Raw genomic sequence first — 18,249 nt, 5'->3', positions numbered from 1 at the left:
TCTTACATGACTCTATTTAAATCTTAATGTTTATTTATCCTGGAATGAAATGAACGTTTTATAATATCAGCTCTGTCTTGTTTTTAGCACTATTTAAAGGGTATTTATTAAGTACAAACCTAAATAAAATGTCTTCATTGCTCTATGTCTCATTGAGCACACTTATATAACTAGTTGAATCTTTATGTTTATTTATCCTGTAATAAAATAAAATACATATAAAAATTTATATTTATATTAAAAAAATAAGTTCTAATAATTATGTGATATATATACAAACGACCCCCTTGAATATATATATATATTTAATTCAATGAAAAAAACTTCTAATAATTAGGTGATCTATGTATTAATTGTCTCCTTTGATTATATATATATATTATATCTATATATATAAATATATATTTTATATATATATATTTAGTTATATATATATATATATATATATATATATTTCAATAAAACAATAACTTCTAATAATTATGTGATCTATATAACTATTGTCTCCCTTGAACATATATATATAGACTATATATATATATATAAAATATATATAGATTATATATATATATATATAAATGTCTTCATTGCTCTATGTCTAATTGACCACTCTTATATAACTCTAGTTAAATCTTTATGTTTACTTATCCTGTCATAAAATAAACGTTTTATAATATCAGCTCTGTCTAGTTTTGAATACTATTTAAAGGGTATTTATTAAGTACAAACCTAAATAAAATGTCTTTATTGCTCTATGTCTCATTGAGCACTCTTATATAACTAGTTGAATCTTAATGTTTATTTATCCTGTAATAAAAAAAATACATATAAAAATTGAATATATATATATATATAAATATATATAAAAATATATCAATTAAAAAAATAACTTCTAACAATTATGATATATGTACAAATTGTCTCCCTTGAACATATATATATATATTATATATATATATTTATTTCAATAAAAAAATAACTTCTAATAATTATGTGATCTATATATAAATTGTCTCCCTTAAATATATATTTATATATATATATATACATATATATATATTTCAATAAAAAAAATATGTTCTAATAATTATGTGATCTGTATACTAATTGTCTCATTGAATATATACATATATATATATATATATTTTCAATAAAAAATTACTTCTAATAATTATGTGATGTATATACAAATTGTCTCCCTTTGTTTAGCACTATTTAAAGTGTAATTATTAAATAAAAATCTAAATAAAATGTCCTTATTGCTCTATGTCTTATTGAGCACTCTTATATAAATCTAGTTAAATCTTAATGTTTATTTATCCTGTAATAAAATAAACGTTTTATAATATCAGCTCTGTCTAGTTTTGAGCACTATTTTAAAGGGTTATTATTAAGTCAAAATGTAAATAACATGACTTTATTGCTCTATGTCTCATTGATGGAATTGAAATAAAATATATATATATATATATATATATATATATATATATATATATATATATATATATATATTTACTTCAATTAAAACAGACTTCCATTAATTATGTGATCTATATATAAATTGTCTCCCTTGTATATATATATATATATATATATATATATATATATATATATATTTCCTTAAAAAAATCACTTCTGATTATTATGTCATCTATATACAAATTGTCTCCCGTGAATATATATACAAAATAACTTCTAATCATTATGTGATGTATATATAAATTGTCTCCCTTGAATATATATAGATATAGATTAAATATATATATATATATGCATTTCAATTAAAAAAATAACTTCTAATTATGTCATCTATATACAAATTGTCTCCCTTGAATATATATATATATATGTATTTCAAGTAAAAAAATAACTTCTAATAATTATGTGATCTATATATATACCAATGATGCTTGCATGTGCTCCATAGTTTTATATAGCTGTGTAGTAAGTTTAAAAATTGCTTTGTTTAATTATACAAGACGATTTTACTTTAAGAGTGCTCAATGCATTTAAAGAGCTTTGTAGTAAGAGTTGGAAACATTTTTGCAATTATTTTAGACAAATCTACTTCCAGAGTGCTCAATATATTAGTAGAGCTAAATAAAACATTTGAGAAACAGATATGGCATTTCAACTGCATAAATTTATTTTGACAGAGTACAATACATTAGTAGAGCTAAATATACACTTTCAAAAACATGTATGGCAATTCAGCTACACAAATATACTTAAGAGTGCTCAATAGATTAGTAGACGAAAGCATAAAATTCAGAAAACATGAGGAGCTCTGCAGTATGTTTTGAAAACCTAAATGTCAATATGTAAGTATAGATATACTGTAAGTTTTTAATATATATATATATATATATATATATATATATATATATATATATATATATATATATATGACAAGTATTTGAAACAAATTTCCTATTTGAGTGCCTAATATATTTGAGAGCTCTATGGTAACTTTATAAAACATATTTCAAAATTATGTTAGATAAATTGTCTTTGAGAGTGCTCATTTAATTAAGTAGAGTTCTGCATTAGTTTTGGGGTATGGTTCTCACTTTATTAGGGCAATAACTTGGACACATTATACTATGGACAAATCCATTGAGGACAATCAAAGGTAACCTGTTTTTTTCGACTCTGCTGAATAAGACTCATCCGTCTTGGTTCACTCTTGGGACATTAAAACAAAAAAGGTGAAGAATTAAAAAAAGAATGCAAAAATGTAAATGTCTTTGCAACTCATTCATTTTCACTTTCATAACACAAAAACATCTGTAAAAACTTGATAAAAGAATGCACAAACAATAAAATACAAATTTGCTGTCTTGGAATCTGAAATCAGTAGAAACATCCCCTACTGAAATTCCTGCACACCTCAAAAAAAAAAAAAAAAAAAAAAAAAGATTCCTTCCCAATGCAATACTTTTCAAGCAATTACAGTGTCAGACTTGGTACTGGAATGACTCTGTAAACTGAAAAAATATACATAATAAAAAATGTTAAGCAAAATTGATTCATGTTAACACCTCTCCCAACACCACAGATTAACTACAAAAATACTTGATAAAACAAGACACAATTACAAATGTGTATGAAAAAAATAAAAATAAAAAAAATAAAAAAAATCAACCAAGCAATTGCTCATGATTTTCTGGTGTTTGATGGAATGTGAGTAGGCATACAGCCTGGATAATTTTCCAAGGTAAGTGATGATATTCATCATTATTGTCTTTTTGGATTAGTTCAGATATATCTCATAACTGTAATTGTTTTATGTATATATTTATATGTCTAGATGTTATGTGTGCTATTTGCATGTTCCCTATAGAAAAAAAGCTACATAAAATCTACAAGTGTATTCTGATGTAAAATTAACTAGTAAATACAATGCTTGTGTTCCTGATATACCAACTATTTCTTATTAGCATATAAGTTGAATCATGAAATGTATCTCCCTTGCCTGTATCTCTTTATACCTCTGTATTTATCTAGATCTGTCTATCTCTCTTTTCTTATTCTATATCCCTATTCCTCGCCTTGCTATCCACTATGTGTGAACTTATAAATTTCAACATGTCTAGATTGATAAGCTTCTCATTTACCGGTACCTAACTCCCGTTTTGAAGTTAGAAGTTTTAACTTGATTACACGTTTATATGCCAAGGCATCGATGAGGCACATCCAGACGCCAACCTACACGGTGCAGAGAAAGGACAGAAAATAAACTAAGTCCCGATGTGCCTAGCAGATTAGAAGGCATTTTGCTACGCCTACATGCACCCAACATGGCAGTAGGCGTCGATCGGCCACTTCCAGACACTTATTTACACTGTTTTGAACTTAGAAATTTAAATTGAATACTCGTGGACATGTGTTGGTCTAGTAGCTCCTCATCTACCTATACCAACGTCCGCCCCTGTAAGGACTTAGAAATTTTCATTTGAATACACGTTGACTTGCCTTGGTCTATAAGATTGTCACCTATCTATACCTACATCCCCTTTGTTTCGACTTAGAAATTTTTCACTTGAATACACGCTGAGATGCCTTGGTCTATAAGATTGTAACCTATCAATACCTACATCCCCTTTGTTTGGACTTAGAAATTTTTCACTTGAATACACGCTGAGATGCCTTGGTCTATAAGATTGTGACCTATCTATACCTACATCCCCTCTTGTTTGGACTTAGAAATTTTTCACTTGAATACACTCTGAGATGCTTTGGTCTATAAGATATTCACCTATCTATACCTACATCCCCTCTTGTTTGGACTTAGAACTTTTTCAATTGAATACACTCTGAGATGCTTTGGTCTATAAGATTGTCACCTATCTATACCTACATCCCCTCTTGTTTGGACTTAGAAATTTTTCACTTGAATACACTCTGAGATGCTTTGGTCTATAAGATTGTCACCTATCTATACCTACATCCCCTCTTGTTTGGACTTAGAAATTTTTCAATTGAATACACTCTGAGATGCTTTGGTCTATAAGATTGTCACCTATCTATACCTACATCCCCTCTTGTTTGGACTTAGAAATTTTTCAATTGAATACACGCTGAGATGCCTTGGTCTATAAGATTGTCACCTATCTATACCTACATCCCCTCTTGTTTGGAGTTAGAAATTTTTCAATTGAATACACGCTGAGATGCCTTGGTCTATAAGATTGCCATCTATCAATACCTACATCCCCTCTTGTTTGGACTTAGAAATTTTTCACTTGAATACACGCTGAGATGCCTTGGTCTATAAGATTGTAACCTATCAATACCTACATCCCCTTTGTTTGGACTTAGAAATTTTTCACTTGAATACACGCTGAGATGCTTTGGTCTATAAGATTGTGACCTATCTATACCTACATCCCCTCTTGTTTGGACTTAGAAATTTTTCACTTGAATACACTCTGAGATGCTTTGGTCTATAAGATATTCACCTATCTATACCTACATCCCCTCTTGTTTGGACTTAGAACTTTTTCAATTGAATACACTCTGAGATGCTTTGGTCTATAAGATTGTCACCTATCTATACCTACATCCCCTCTTGTTTGGACTTAGAAATTTTTCACTTGAATACACTCTGAGATGCTTTGGTCTATAAGATTGTCACCTATCTATACCTACATCCCCTCTTGTTTGGACTTAGAAATTTTTCAATTGAATACACTCTGAGATGCTTTGGTCTATAAGATTGTCACCTATCTATACCTACATCCCCTCTTGTTTGGACTTAGAAATTTTTCAATTGAATACACGCTGAGATGCCTTGGTCTATAAGATTGTCACCTATCTATACCTACATCCCCTCTTGTTTGGAGTTAGAAATTTTTCAATTGAATACACGCTGAGATGCCTTGGTCTATAAGATTGCCATCTATCAATACCTACATCCCCTCTTGTTTGGACTTAGAAATTTTTCACTTGAATACACGCTGAGATGCCTTGGTCTATAAGATTGCCATCTATCAATGCCTACATCCCCTCTTGTTTGGAGTTAGAAATTTTTCACTTGAATACACGCTGAGATGCTTTGGTCTATAAGATTGTCACCTATCTATACCTACATCCCCTCTTGTTTGGACTTAGAAATTTTTCAATTGAATACACTCTGAGATGCTTTGGTCTATAAGATTGTCACCTATCTATACCTACATCCCCTCTTGTTTGGACTTAGAAATTTTTCAATTGAATACACTCTGAGATGCCTTGGTCTATAAGATTGTCACCTATCTATACCTACATCCCCTCTTGTTTGGAGTTAGAAATTTTTCACTTGAATACACGCTGAGATGCTTTGGTCTATAAGATTGTCACCTATCTATACCTACATCCCCTCTTGTTTGGACTTAGAAATTTTTCACTTGAATACACTCTGAGATGCTTTGGTCTATAAGATATTCACCTATCTATACCTACATCCCCTCTTGTTTGGACTTAGAAATTTTTCAATTGAATACACTCTGAGATGCTTTGGTCTATAAGATTGTCACCTATCTATACCTACATCCCCTCTTGTTTGGACTTAGAAATTTTTCACTTGAATACACTCTGAGATGCTTTGGTCTATAAGATTGTCACCTATCTATACCTACATCCCCTCTTGTTTGGACTTAGAAATTTTTCACTTGAATACACTCTGAGATGCCTTGGTCTATAAGATTGTCACCTATCTATACCTACATCCCCTCTTGTTTGGACTTTGAATTTTTTCAATTGAATACACTCTGAGATGCTTTGGTCTATAAGATTGTCACCTATCTATACCTACATCCCCTCTTGTTTGGACTTAGAAATTTTGCAATTGAATACACGCTGAGATGCCTTGGTCTATAAGATTGTCACCTATCAATACCTACATCCCCTCTTGTTTGGAGTTAGAAATTTTTCAATTGAATACACGCTGAGATGCCTTGGTCTATAAGATTGCCATCTATCAATACCTACATCCCCTCTTGTTTGGACTTAGAAATTTTTCACTTGAATACACGCTGAGATGCCTTGGTCTATAAGATTGTCACCTATCTATACCTACATCCCCTGTTGTTTCGACTTGGAAAATTTTCACTTGAATACACGCTGAGATGCCTTGGTCTATAAGATTGCCATCTATCAATGCCTACATCCCCTCTTGTTTGGACTTAGAAATTTTTCACTTGAATACACTCTGAGATGCCTTGGTCTATAAGATTGTCACCTATCTATACCTACATCCCCTCTTGTTTGGACTTAGAAATTTTTCAATTGAATACACTCTGAGATGCTTTGGTCTATAAGATTGTCACCTATCTATACCTACATCCCCTCTTGTTTGGACTTAGAAATTTTTCACTTGAATACACTCTGAGATGCTTTGGTCTATAAGATATTCACCTATCTATACCTACATCCCCTCTTGTTTGGACTTAGAAATTTTTCAATTGAATACACTCTGAGATGCTTTGGTCTATAAGATTGTCACCTATCTATACCTACATCCCCTCTTGTTTGGACTTAGAAATTTTTCAATTGAATACACGCTGAGATGCCTTGGTCTATAAGATTGTCACCTATCTATACCTACATCCCCTCTTGTTTGGAGTTAGAAATTTTTCACTTGAATACACGCTGAGATGCTTTGGTCTATAAGATTGTCACCTATCTATACCTACATCCCCTCTTGTTTGGACTTAGAAATTTTTCACTTGAATACACTCTGAGATGCTTTGGTCTATAAGATATTCACCTATCTATACCTACATCCCCTCTTGTTTGGACTTAGAAATTTTTCAATTGAATACACTCTGAGATGCTTTGGTCTATAAGATTGTCACCTATCTATACCTACATCCCCTCTTGTTTGGACTTAGAAATTTTTCACTTGAATACACTCTGAGATGCTTTGGTCTATAAGATTGTCACCTATCTATACCTACATCCCCTCTTGTTTGGACTTAGAAATTTTTCACTTGAATACACTCTGAGATGCCTTGGTCTATAAGATTGTCACCTATCTATACCTACATCCCCTCTTGTTTGGACTTAGAAATTTTTCAATTGAATACACTCTGAGATGCTTTGGTCTATAAGATTGTCACCTATCTATACCTACATCCCCTCTTGTTTGGACTTAGAAATTTTTCAATTGAATACACGCTGAGATGCCTTGGTCTATAAGATTGTCACCTATCAATACCTACATCCCCTCTTGTTTGGAGTTAGAAATTTTTCAATTGAATACACGCTGAGATGCCTTGGTCTATAAGATTGCCATCTATCAATACCTACATCCCCTCTTGTTTGGACTTAGAAATTTTTCAATTGAATACACTCTGAGATGCTTTGGTCTATAAGATTGTCACCTATCTATACCTACATCCCCTCTTGTTTGGACTTAGAAATTTTTCACTTGAATACACTCTGAGATGCTTTGGTCTATAAGATATTCACCTATCTATACCTACATCCCCTCTTGTTTGGACTTAGAAATTTTTCAATTGAATACACTCTGAGATGCTTTGGTCTATAAGATTGTCACCTATCTATACCTACATCCCCTCTTGTTTGGACTTAGAAATTTTTCAATTGAATACACGCTGAGATGCCTTGGTCTATAAGATTGTCACCTATCTATACCTACATCCCCTCTTGTTTGGAGTTAGAAATTTTTCACTTGAATACACGCTGAGATGCTTTGGTCTATAAGATTGTCACCTATCTATACCTACATCCCCTCTTGTTTGGACTTAGAAATTTTTCACTTGAATACACTCTGAGATGCTTTGGTCTATAAGATATTCACCTATCTATACCTACATCCCCTCTTGTTTGGACTTAGAAATTTTTCAATTGAATACACTCTGAGATGCTTTGGTCTATAAGATTGTCACCTATCTATACCTACATCCCCTCTTGTTTGGACTTAGAAATTTTTCACTTGAATACACTCTGAGATGCTTTGGTCTATAAGATTGTCACCTATCTATACCTACATCCCCTCTTGTTTGGACTTAGAAATTTTTCACTTGAATACACTCTGAGATGCCTTGGTCTATAAGATTGTCACCTATCTATACCTACATCCCCTCTTGTTTGGACTTAGAAATTTTTCAATTGAATACACTCTGAGATGCTTTGGTCTATAAGATTGTCACCTATCTATACCTACATCCCCTCTTGTTTGGACTTAGAAATTTTTCAATTGAATACACGCTGAGATGCCTTGGTCTATAAGATTGTCACCTATCAATACCTACATCCCCTCTTGTTTGGAGTTAGAAATTTTTCAATTGAATACACGCTGAGATGCCTTGGTCTATAAGATTGCCATCTATCAATACCTACATCCCCTCTTGTTTGGACTTAGAAATTTTTCAATTGAATACACTCTGAGATGCTTTGGTCTATAAGATTGTCACCTATCTATACCTACATCCCCTCTTGTTTTTTTAGTGATGCAATGTTGTCAACTGAGATTTTAAAAAAAAACGCGAGATCAGGAGAAAGAAATGTCCAGAAAATCGCTAGATTTTTAACTTTTATCGTCTGAAATTTTCAAAAATCACTACCCCCCCCCAAACTCCATATTTTAACTTTTTAACCATAAAAAATTATAAATATAGTATACTCAATATATAAAATGTTCCGTTTTTTCTCACTATATGTTTCTGGAATTATATTGAAGCGGTTAGCTCCCCAGAAGGCTTACATATTTTATCAGCTAGTGTTGCCTGTTTTTTTTGGGTATTTTTTTTTTGCAGGAAACAAATCATAAACTCAAACTTTTTATAATAAAAGTTAAATTGAAATATACTGCAAATTAAACATCACAATAATGGTGCAACATATTTTGAAATTAGAAAAATAAAAAAACAAAAAAACTTTGTTTTAGCATGTTAAAAGTATTTAGGTTGGTAGATAATTAAATTCTACTGTATTGGTATAAGTTTCTTTTTTTTTTTTTGCTGTTGTTTCTTGCTTTTTACTTTGGAGGTTGGAATGCCCCCACCCCCTAAAATGTACTTGGAAAAATCGATTTTATAGCAAGATTTAAGAATGGTTAGTGGAAAAAAGGTGAAAAACAAAACAAATAATCAATAAATAATTGTTACCAAAGGCAATAAATGCTACTTTTTTTTACTTACATGAATGAGTTTATTTTATGTTTTAAAGTATTTTTAATAAAATTGCGGGTGTGTGGGTGCTAAATATCTCCAAATTTTCTAGAATTCCCCGCTAGATTGCAACCGAAATCTCCAGATCTAGCAGGAAAACCGCTAAATTATAACACTGGTCACGTGACAGGAAGCGGTAATAAATAATTGTCCCTAAATAAAAAAAATGGCCTCTCGATACAAAGAAAAACACCTATTTATCATAGAAAAATTAAGTATAATGTTATAATTAAAAAGAAATATATAAAAACACACATTGATATAGTAAACATATTATACCAAAACGTGGAAGCCATCCGTCCAGTGGTTTTTTAGACTATTAATTGCGAACTAACCGAGAGTTACATTTTTATATATATAGATTAAGAAATAAATATATATATATATATATATATATATATATATATACTGTGTGTGCAAAATCAAGACTTCAAGACAAGGTGTTGATGGCAACAAAAAGTGTATTTCATTTTACGTTACAATTGTTTCCATGTCAATATTAATGCTCAGTTATGAAATGTGATAATTTTGTAGTTTACTCCTTAAGTCAACCATTTTTGGCTTAAAACCTATTGGTATATGAAAATGTACTGAATTACACGAACTCAGTATATTACATATAAGTCTATATATATATATATATATATATATATATATACTCGGGTTTTTTTTTATTCAAAAGTAATGGACTAATGAATTCTAATGAATTCAACGAGGTTGTTAGATAGTGCTCAATAAAAAGAGCTGATAATACTTGTTTATTGTTATATAAACATGGTCACATCCTGCTGCTACAAATAGCCACTTGTTTCAATCAAACAACAGATATCATCAAGTGGCTATTTGTAGCAGCAGGATGTGACCATGTTTATATAACAATAAACAAGTGTATATATATATATATATATATATATACAATGTATATATTATGTGTGTGTATATATATATATATATATATATAATATTATGTATATAGTGAAATCAAAGGAGATGCAATGTTTACCTATTTTACCTAATACCTGATCTAATATAAAAAAACAAGTATTTATACATAAATATTTTAATCCCAACCAAATAAAAAAAGCTCAATACACAAATAATAGAGAGTAGAGCTTATTATAAGAGAAAAGAAATAAAAACTAAAAAAGTTGAAATTTACAATCAAATCTATTGCTCGACAGGATACTCCAAAAAACAATTGTCAAAGTGCTTATTCTGCGGACTTTCAATAAGAGCAACATCAAAATTGCAGATAACAGACACCTCTATGTTTCAAAACACGTACACACATGCAGTGGAAACAGCTTCAAAATAATGCCAATCTTCCAAACAGACAATTATTTTTATTTACTTACACAGGAAAAAAACTTCATCACCAAATTCACTCCTGAACTGAACAGAACCTAATACCATCACACAAAAACATGAAATGCAAGGTACACTCGCATGCACACCCATACACATACACACACCCACACATAAATCAGACCCGACGCATTAAAACACACACACGTGCGCGCATACAACCACACACAGACATAACACCCCTATCTCTAATACAACACTTTCTTTGAATTGAAAGTCCGCAGAATAAGCACTTTGTAAATTGTTTTTTGGAGTATCCTGTTGAGCAATAAATTTGATTGTAAATTTCAACTTAAAGTTTTCATTTCTTATATATATATATATATATATCAGAGGAAACATAATTTAATTTAAATACCAAAGAAAACGAAAAAACGGGCAGGTGAAATTATTAAAATTTCCTTAACGCCTTATCGTCTGACCTTCTAAGAGGAAACGTCAGAATGATAAATTAAAAACTAAGAATCGAATGAGGAAAGAAGGGAATTTGGTTTTAGTTAGAAGCACAGTGAGAAAAAAAAAATCTCATTGTTCAGGTGGTTTTAAATCAATAAATATATCCAACTGATGTTTCAAAATCTTTTGTCTACACAGGCTAGGTCGAGAGTTGTTAATGACTAACGCCTCAATGATATTGAGATGATAGTTCGACCTCGCACTGTATAAAACATAAAACCACCCATCGGAATATTGATCAGAACACCTATTTATACTCATCAGGTGATTGCCGATGGCGGACTCATGAGCTTGGGAGTGCCCGGATGTTCTCGAAACCTGGTGTAGTCGAATATCCCGAGGGATGTGTTGGGATATTCTCATTTCCAATCTTTGGGATGTTTTGCCAACGTAGTCAGCTCCACACTGACAAACAAATTTATAAACAACAGAATTCTTTTGAATGGTTGGCAAAACATCTTTACGAAAAGAAGAGAAAAAGGTTCGAGTTGTGTAAACTACTCTAAGCATAGTAGCTGGAAAACAACGTTGAGTAGCAGAAGAAATCCTTTTAACAATATGAAGGCCAACAGGACCTAACCATGGTAATTTTAAATAAATGAGACAACGTGATGGACCGATATGTTTAACAGTATTAAATGTAGCAATTTTACGTTCAATAGTAGTTTTTATTATATTTATAATAAGGCCTTAAGGAAATTTTAATAATTTCACCTGCCCGTTTTTTTTGTTTTCTTTGGTATTTAAATTAAATTATGTTTCCTCTGAAATTTCTCCTTCCATTTTGCTGTACCAAGAATTTACTTATATGTATATATATATATATATATATATATATATATATATATATATGAACTATCAACTAAACTCCAACCTCTCTCCCATCACAGAAACGAACTCCGAGCACTAGTACCCCTTCAATGACAATACCCATTACAAACTTGACAGGCAGCAAAATCCCACCCCTTCACTGTAGAAATGTTGTAAAGATTGTAGTGGAATGCGGCCGCAAATGGATGGTTACATTCAAAGCTAGTAAAACAAAGCTGCTCTCCTTTAACAATTACAAGACACCTCCCCTGCGGATAATATGAACTGGAACAAATACATTGAGGACATTGCAAAGGCTGCTGCAAAGAATGTCGGTTCCCTCTATCGAGCTAGAAGACTACTCACACCTGAGAGTATCCAGTATCTGTACAAAGCCGTCATTCGCCCATGCATGGAGTATTGTTGCCGCTTCTAGGCTGATGCATCTACCACTAGTCTCTCCCTCTTGTATAGGGTCCAAAAAAGAGTACTGGATAAGGCGGACGAAGCCAGGATTGTAGCCCTTGATATATGCAAGGCCTTTGAAAAAGTCTGGCATAAAGGGCTGCCAATGAAAATTAAATTGTATGATATAACTGGACGTATACTAAATAAAATTAGATCCTTCTTAAACAATAAAAGCATACAGGTTGTCAGACGTACATCCAAGCAGCATAACATTAATGCGGAAGTATCTCAAGGGTTGATCCTTGGAGCATTATTATTCATGATATTCATAAACGACCTCCCTGATAATATTGTATCTGAGATGGGTATATTTGCTGATGATACAATGCCCTATAATAAGCATGAGGAACGAACAGATGTACATAAATCTAAGACAATGTCCGAATCGTTAGAAAATGACCTCCAGACTATAGTAGAATGGGGCCGCAAATGGATGGCAACATTTAATATATAGTATAATGCAGCTAGTACAACTAAGCTGCTCTCATTTAACAATTACAAGACGCCTCTCCAACCCCTATATTTATGACAAATAGTACCCTACCTGATAATTCTACATTCAAACTCCTCAGCCTAACATTTGTGGGCAATATGAATTGGAACAAATACATAGAAGACATTGCAAAGGCTGCTGCAAAAAAGGTGGGTTCCCTTTATCGAGCTAGAAAACTACTCGCACCTGAGAGTATCCTGCACCTTTAAAAGGCCATCATCCACCCATGCATGGAGTATTGTTGCCACATCTGGGCTGGTGCATCTACCATTAGCATCTCCCTCTTGTATAGGGTCCAAAAAAGAGTTTTCGATATAATCGGTCCCACTTTGTCAACTAAGCTCCAACCCCTGTCCCATCGCCACAATGTTGCATCACTGTGCCTGTTTTACAAATATTTTAATGGAATGTGTTCTAATGAACTCGTTTCACTTGTATCCCCTCGACGTACATATCCACGAAAACCCGCTTAGCAATAAGATCTCACCCCTTCACTGTTGTTATCCCTAAATGCCAGAAAAGCTTTCTATTCTAATAATTTCTTCCCTCGAACAGTTAGACTTTGGAATTCCCTTCCTGCTGCCTGCTGTCCTGGCTGTACTGATATGCAGAAGTTTAACTGTAACAAACAAATATCTTGTTAATCTTTCCTAGACATGGCCCCAAATAGTAGCCCCTTACGTCAAAGTGGCGATATGCTTTGTAAGGGGTGAACATGAGTAAAAAAAACAAAAAAAAAAAACATTCTACTCAAATAGCTTTTTCCCTCGGACTGCTGCACTTTGGAATTTCCTTCCAGGCCCCTGCTTTCCTGATTGTACTGACATGCAGAAATTCAAGTGTAATATGATCAGACATGTTGCTGCCCAACTCAATCCATAGTATCTTTGAAAATCTGGTTGCGAATAGTTTTTTTGGGGACTATTTTACCATGTTTGTCCAAAATTTTCTGTCTATGTCAAAATTTTCTGTGTATGTTTAGTAAATAGTTTATTTAGCAGTTTTGCATGGTGCGGAACCCAAATTTAAATATGTTAAGACCTTGGCGACTTTTGAGGCTAAACAGGGGGAAGGGGGGGTGCAAATGATGGACTTAGTCATTTCTTTTTTTGCATGGTGCAGAACTCAAATCTACATATGTTAAGGCCTAAAACTGCACCGTTTGTACATTTTCACCAGGATTTGACGTTCCCCGGGGGACTTTTAGGGCTCAGTGGGGGGGGGGATGCTGAACTTAGTAATTTTTTTTTATGCCTCGTCTACTGTGCACTCATGTGGAACCATGCTTCATTTGTTTAAACTATTGTTTAATTAATTAATAAATGTTTATAAAAAGTATTTAATTTGTATCAATTGGTTTTCAATTTCTTGTAAACGAATTCCATCCAGTAAATGCAATAATAAAGTAAATAAATGTTAATATAAAGTATTTAATTTATTATTTAATTAATAACCAAATTTTTAAAGAACGTATATAATTAATATCATTCTATTCAATTTCTTGTAGACAAATGCCACTATGTAATATATAGTATATATAATACTAGCATGGGTGCCCGGCGTTGCCCGGGTGTTTGGAGGTGTGTGTTGAGCAAAAAAAAAAAAAGTTTGTAGTAGGAAGGCAGGCTCGAACCTGTACCGCGATGGAGGAAAAGAACAGCAAAAAAACGTGATGTCTTTGCTGTTATGACCACCGGCAAACCAGAAGTGGCGTAGGTTTAAATTAAGGCTAGATAATCGAAAAGAGGGGATGACTTTCAAAAAAAGGCGACACCTCCCTGCTGAAAAGCACCCAGTTGAGGGTGAAGAAATTAATGTTTTAACCAATTTTTCGGTATTTGTCGTCTGAAGGGTCAAGCTTCAAAACAATATAGATCTTGTGAAAATCCGTTGCCTCTGTCAAAAGTTTCAGGCAGACACGCAAACATACATACATATATTTATAGCTCAAATTTTCGACCCAAACCGATTAAAAAGCTTGCCCTATCTCTGAATACCCTTTTATGTAAAATTTCAAATGTTTAGACCAGAAATTGTCTGAATAATTTGGTAGAGACCGCAGAGGTCAAATTTTTTAAAACTTTGACCCCTATTATGACCCCTTAACATTTACTGCTTTGGGATCAAATCAAGTTATTAAGTTAGATCCATGTCCAAAGAACCTATATCTAAAATTTGAAGTGTTTAGACCCAAAATTGCCGGAAGAGTTTGGTAGAGTTCTCAAAGGTCAAATCGTTGAACTTTTACCTCTTAACAGCCAAATTTCTGGCCAAAAACGAATTATAAAGATTTTCCCAAATCTCAGTGCGTTGTATATCAAATTTCGAGTCTGTAGACTGAAAATTGACAGAGTTATTGCGTAGGAAAATATACACAAACTGACACACAGATACTTTCGCTTTAATATATATATAATATAAAGTTAATAAATCTTAATATTAATTAATTGTAAGTATCTTGCATACTATAGCATTGTACCCATTTTTTGGTCACTGTTCACCGTTATGCCAACTGAAGACGCCTCAATAATTTCTTAAAAAAATGACGACTTGGTATGCTGAAAACAAATACCATAGGGAAAATTAGCGCAGTCAAATAGTTTGAGATATAAATATTCTGTATTTTGTTACATAATTTCTAGTAGTTTTATTTGGCCGCCATCTTTGTTGTTTCCATGAAATGGTATATTGAGCATGCGTGCGCACGCTGCAGTGAGCGGATGATCTGTGTAGTTGACTCAACGCAATTCTGAAAGCCGTTCTTAACATGAGGAGGTGGGGAGATGTTTATTGCAAAAGCCGTTCTTAACATGGGGAAGTGGGTGGGGGGGGTGTCATACCGAAAGCCGTTCTTAACATGGGGAAGTGTATGTTTATTCTGAAAGCCGTTCTTAGCATGGAGAAGTGTATGTTTATTCTGAGAGCCGTTCTTAGCATGTGGAGGTGTATGTTTATTCCGAAAGCCATTCTTAACATGGGGAGATGTATGTTTATTCCGAAAGCCATTTTTAACATGGGGAAGTGGGAGATGTTTATTCCGAAAGCCATTCTTAACATGGAGAAGGGGGGGGCGTTTATTCCAAAAGCCGTTATTAACATCAGGAGGTGTGGGGGATGTTTATTCCGAAAGCCGTTATTAACATGGGGAGGGGGGTTATTCTAAAAGCCGTTCTTAACATTGGGAGGTGGGGGGATGTTTATCCCGAAAGAAATAGCGTTGAATAACCGTTAAACATAACAACACATATCGCATGCTCACTATCCCATTTCATTGAAACAACAAAGATGGCGGCCAATTCAAACTACTAGAAATTACATTGCACGATTCAGATATTTATATCTCGAAAACTATTTGTCTGCGCTAATTTTCCCGGTGATATCTGTGTTCAGCATACTCGAAAACCTTTAAAAGTTGTTGATTTATTGCAAAATGTTGAGACGTCTCCAGTTGGCGTAATGGTGAACTTTGACCCATTTATGTTTTCAATTTTAATATCAATTTGTTTTCAATTTCTTGTAGACGAACGCCATTATAAATGTTCTTTCTGTTCCGCTGCGTTCTTCCACGCGCATCACCTGCAACGCCATGAAAAGCAGTTACACACGTCTGGGAAGGAAGTGAAAACGAATCAGTGCAAAGACTGCTTCAAGACATTCGCTACGCAATTGACGCTCAAGTTTCATCAGGATTTCGCATGCCGAATGGTGCAACGTCCGCACAGATGTCCTAGCTGCCAGCTTGGTTTTAAGAATGCAGTGGAAATCGAAAGCCACAAGTGCAGCGGGAACCCTGCAAAGCCGTTATGCTGTATGAACTGCGACTTCCGCACTGGTTCACCACGAGACTTAGAACACCATAATCGGATCCACACGGGGGAACGATGCTACAAGTGTGAATTGTGTGATTTTCGGACAGCGTGGAAAAAAAACCTGAAGGTGCACATTTTGAAACATTCCGGATTAAAACCGTTCACTTGCAATGTTTGTGACTTTGCGACAAACGATCGCAGTAATTTGAGAACTCATTTGAGGAAACATTTGAAAAAGAATAGCGCGAGTCTTTGTCACACGTGCGGCACAAATTTCAGTGACCCGCAGGCTCTGGCGTCACATATGCTGTTGCACAATTATGACACGCCTTACAAGTGCACATATTGCAACTATTCGACCAAGTATAAGTTCACGCTCAAGTCACACATGCGTGCCCACAATGTTGAGATCGAGACGGCGAAAACCTCTCAGATCGTGTCGACTGATGCTGATCTTGGCTCGATTCAAGACGTTAGAGAAATATCAATCCAAACAGCAGACGCCGACTACGAAGAACTTGTTGAGAAACAGTTTTTTATGTGCCAGGAATGCGGTTTTGTTATTGACAATCGGAAACTTTTTGACATACATCAGTGTAAGGTGAACGACCCGACCGCGCCGTCTGTTTTGGATGGCGAAATGATTATTCAAATTATCGAAAGTCCAGCGGAACTCCAGGAAGTTGTTGAACCGTGACAAATTTGACAATATCTTGTAACTTTGTCTTGTTATCAATAATGTTGAAATATTATTTATTTTGTTTCGATTAATCGAACAATCATTCTCACATCTTATCTGCACAACGTTTCGGCCGATGTAACCTTCGACCTTCTTCAGGTATAAAAGTCGCCATGATTTGGTAGCAAAAAGAAGTGAGGGTAGTTCTGTACTCTAAGGTTTCACATTTTTTATCTAGTTTGAAGTAAAAGGTACTTGTACAGTTTAATCAACACATTAAAAAATGAAAATATCGAAAAATAATTAAATTGTACGTATCCGTTATGGAACGAAATTCTCTGAATAAAAAATTTCACTTAATTTCATCAAGTAGGTTTTTTTTTTTTTACAGCGAAAAAACAATTTGTTATGATACCGAGCAAAATGTTCGATTTTTATGAAGAAAAGCTAGAATTAAAGATGGGGAGGGGATGTCCGCGCTTTACATGGATT

General features: G+C 33.6%; 1 protein-coding gene across 1 annotated transcript; it reads left to right on the top strand.

Annotated features, from left to right (window-relative positions):
* The first annotated feature begins 2,462 nt into the window (after positions 1–2,462).
* On the top strand, positions 2,463–17,830 carry LOC145271091 (uncharacterized). The gene is made up of 2 exons (XM_080126636.1): positions 2,463–3,217; positions 16,790–17,830. Exon 2 carries the CDS (start codon positions 16,972–16,974, stop codon positions 17,773–17,775), a length of 804 nt encoding a protein of 267 aa, XP_079982762.1. The 5' UTR covers positions 2,463–3,217; positions 16,790–16,971; the 3' UTR covers positions 17,776–17,830.
* Positions 17,831–18,249: the final 419 nt, after the last annotated feature.

This window comes from Euprymna scolopes, chromosome 46, assembly GCF_053919585.1.
Source record: "Euprymna scolopes isolate OS-2025 chromosome 46, ASM5391958v1, whole genome shotgun sequence".
Taxonomy (NCBI): Eukaryota; Metazoa; Mollusca; class Cephalopoda; order Sepiida; family Sepiolidae; genus Euprymna; species Euprymna scolopes.
Note: the sequence above shows the minus strand (reverse complement) of the source record. Positions and strands in the feature narration are given on the sequence as shown.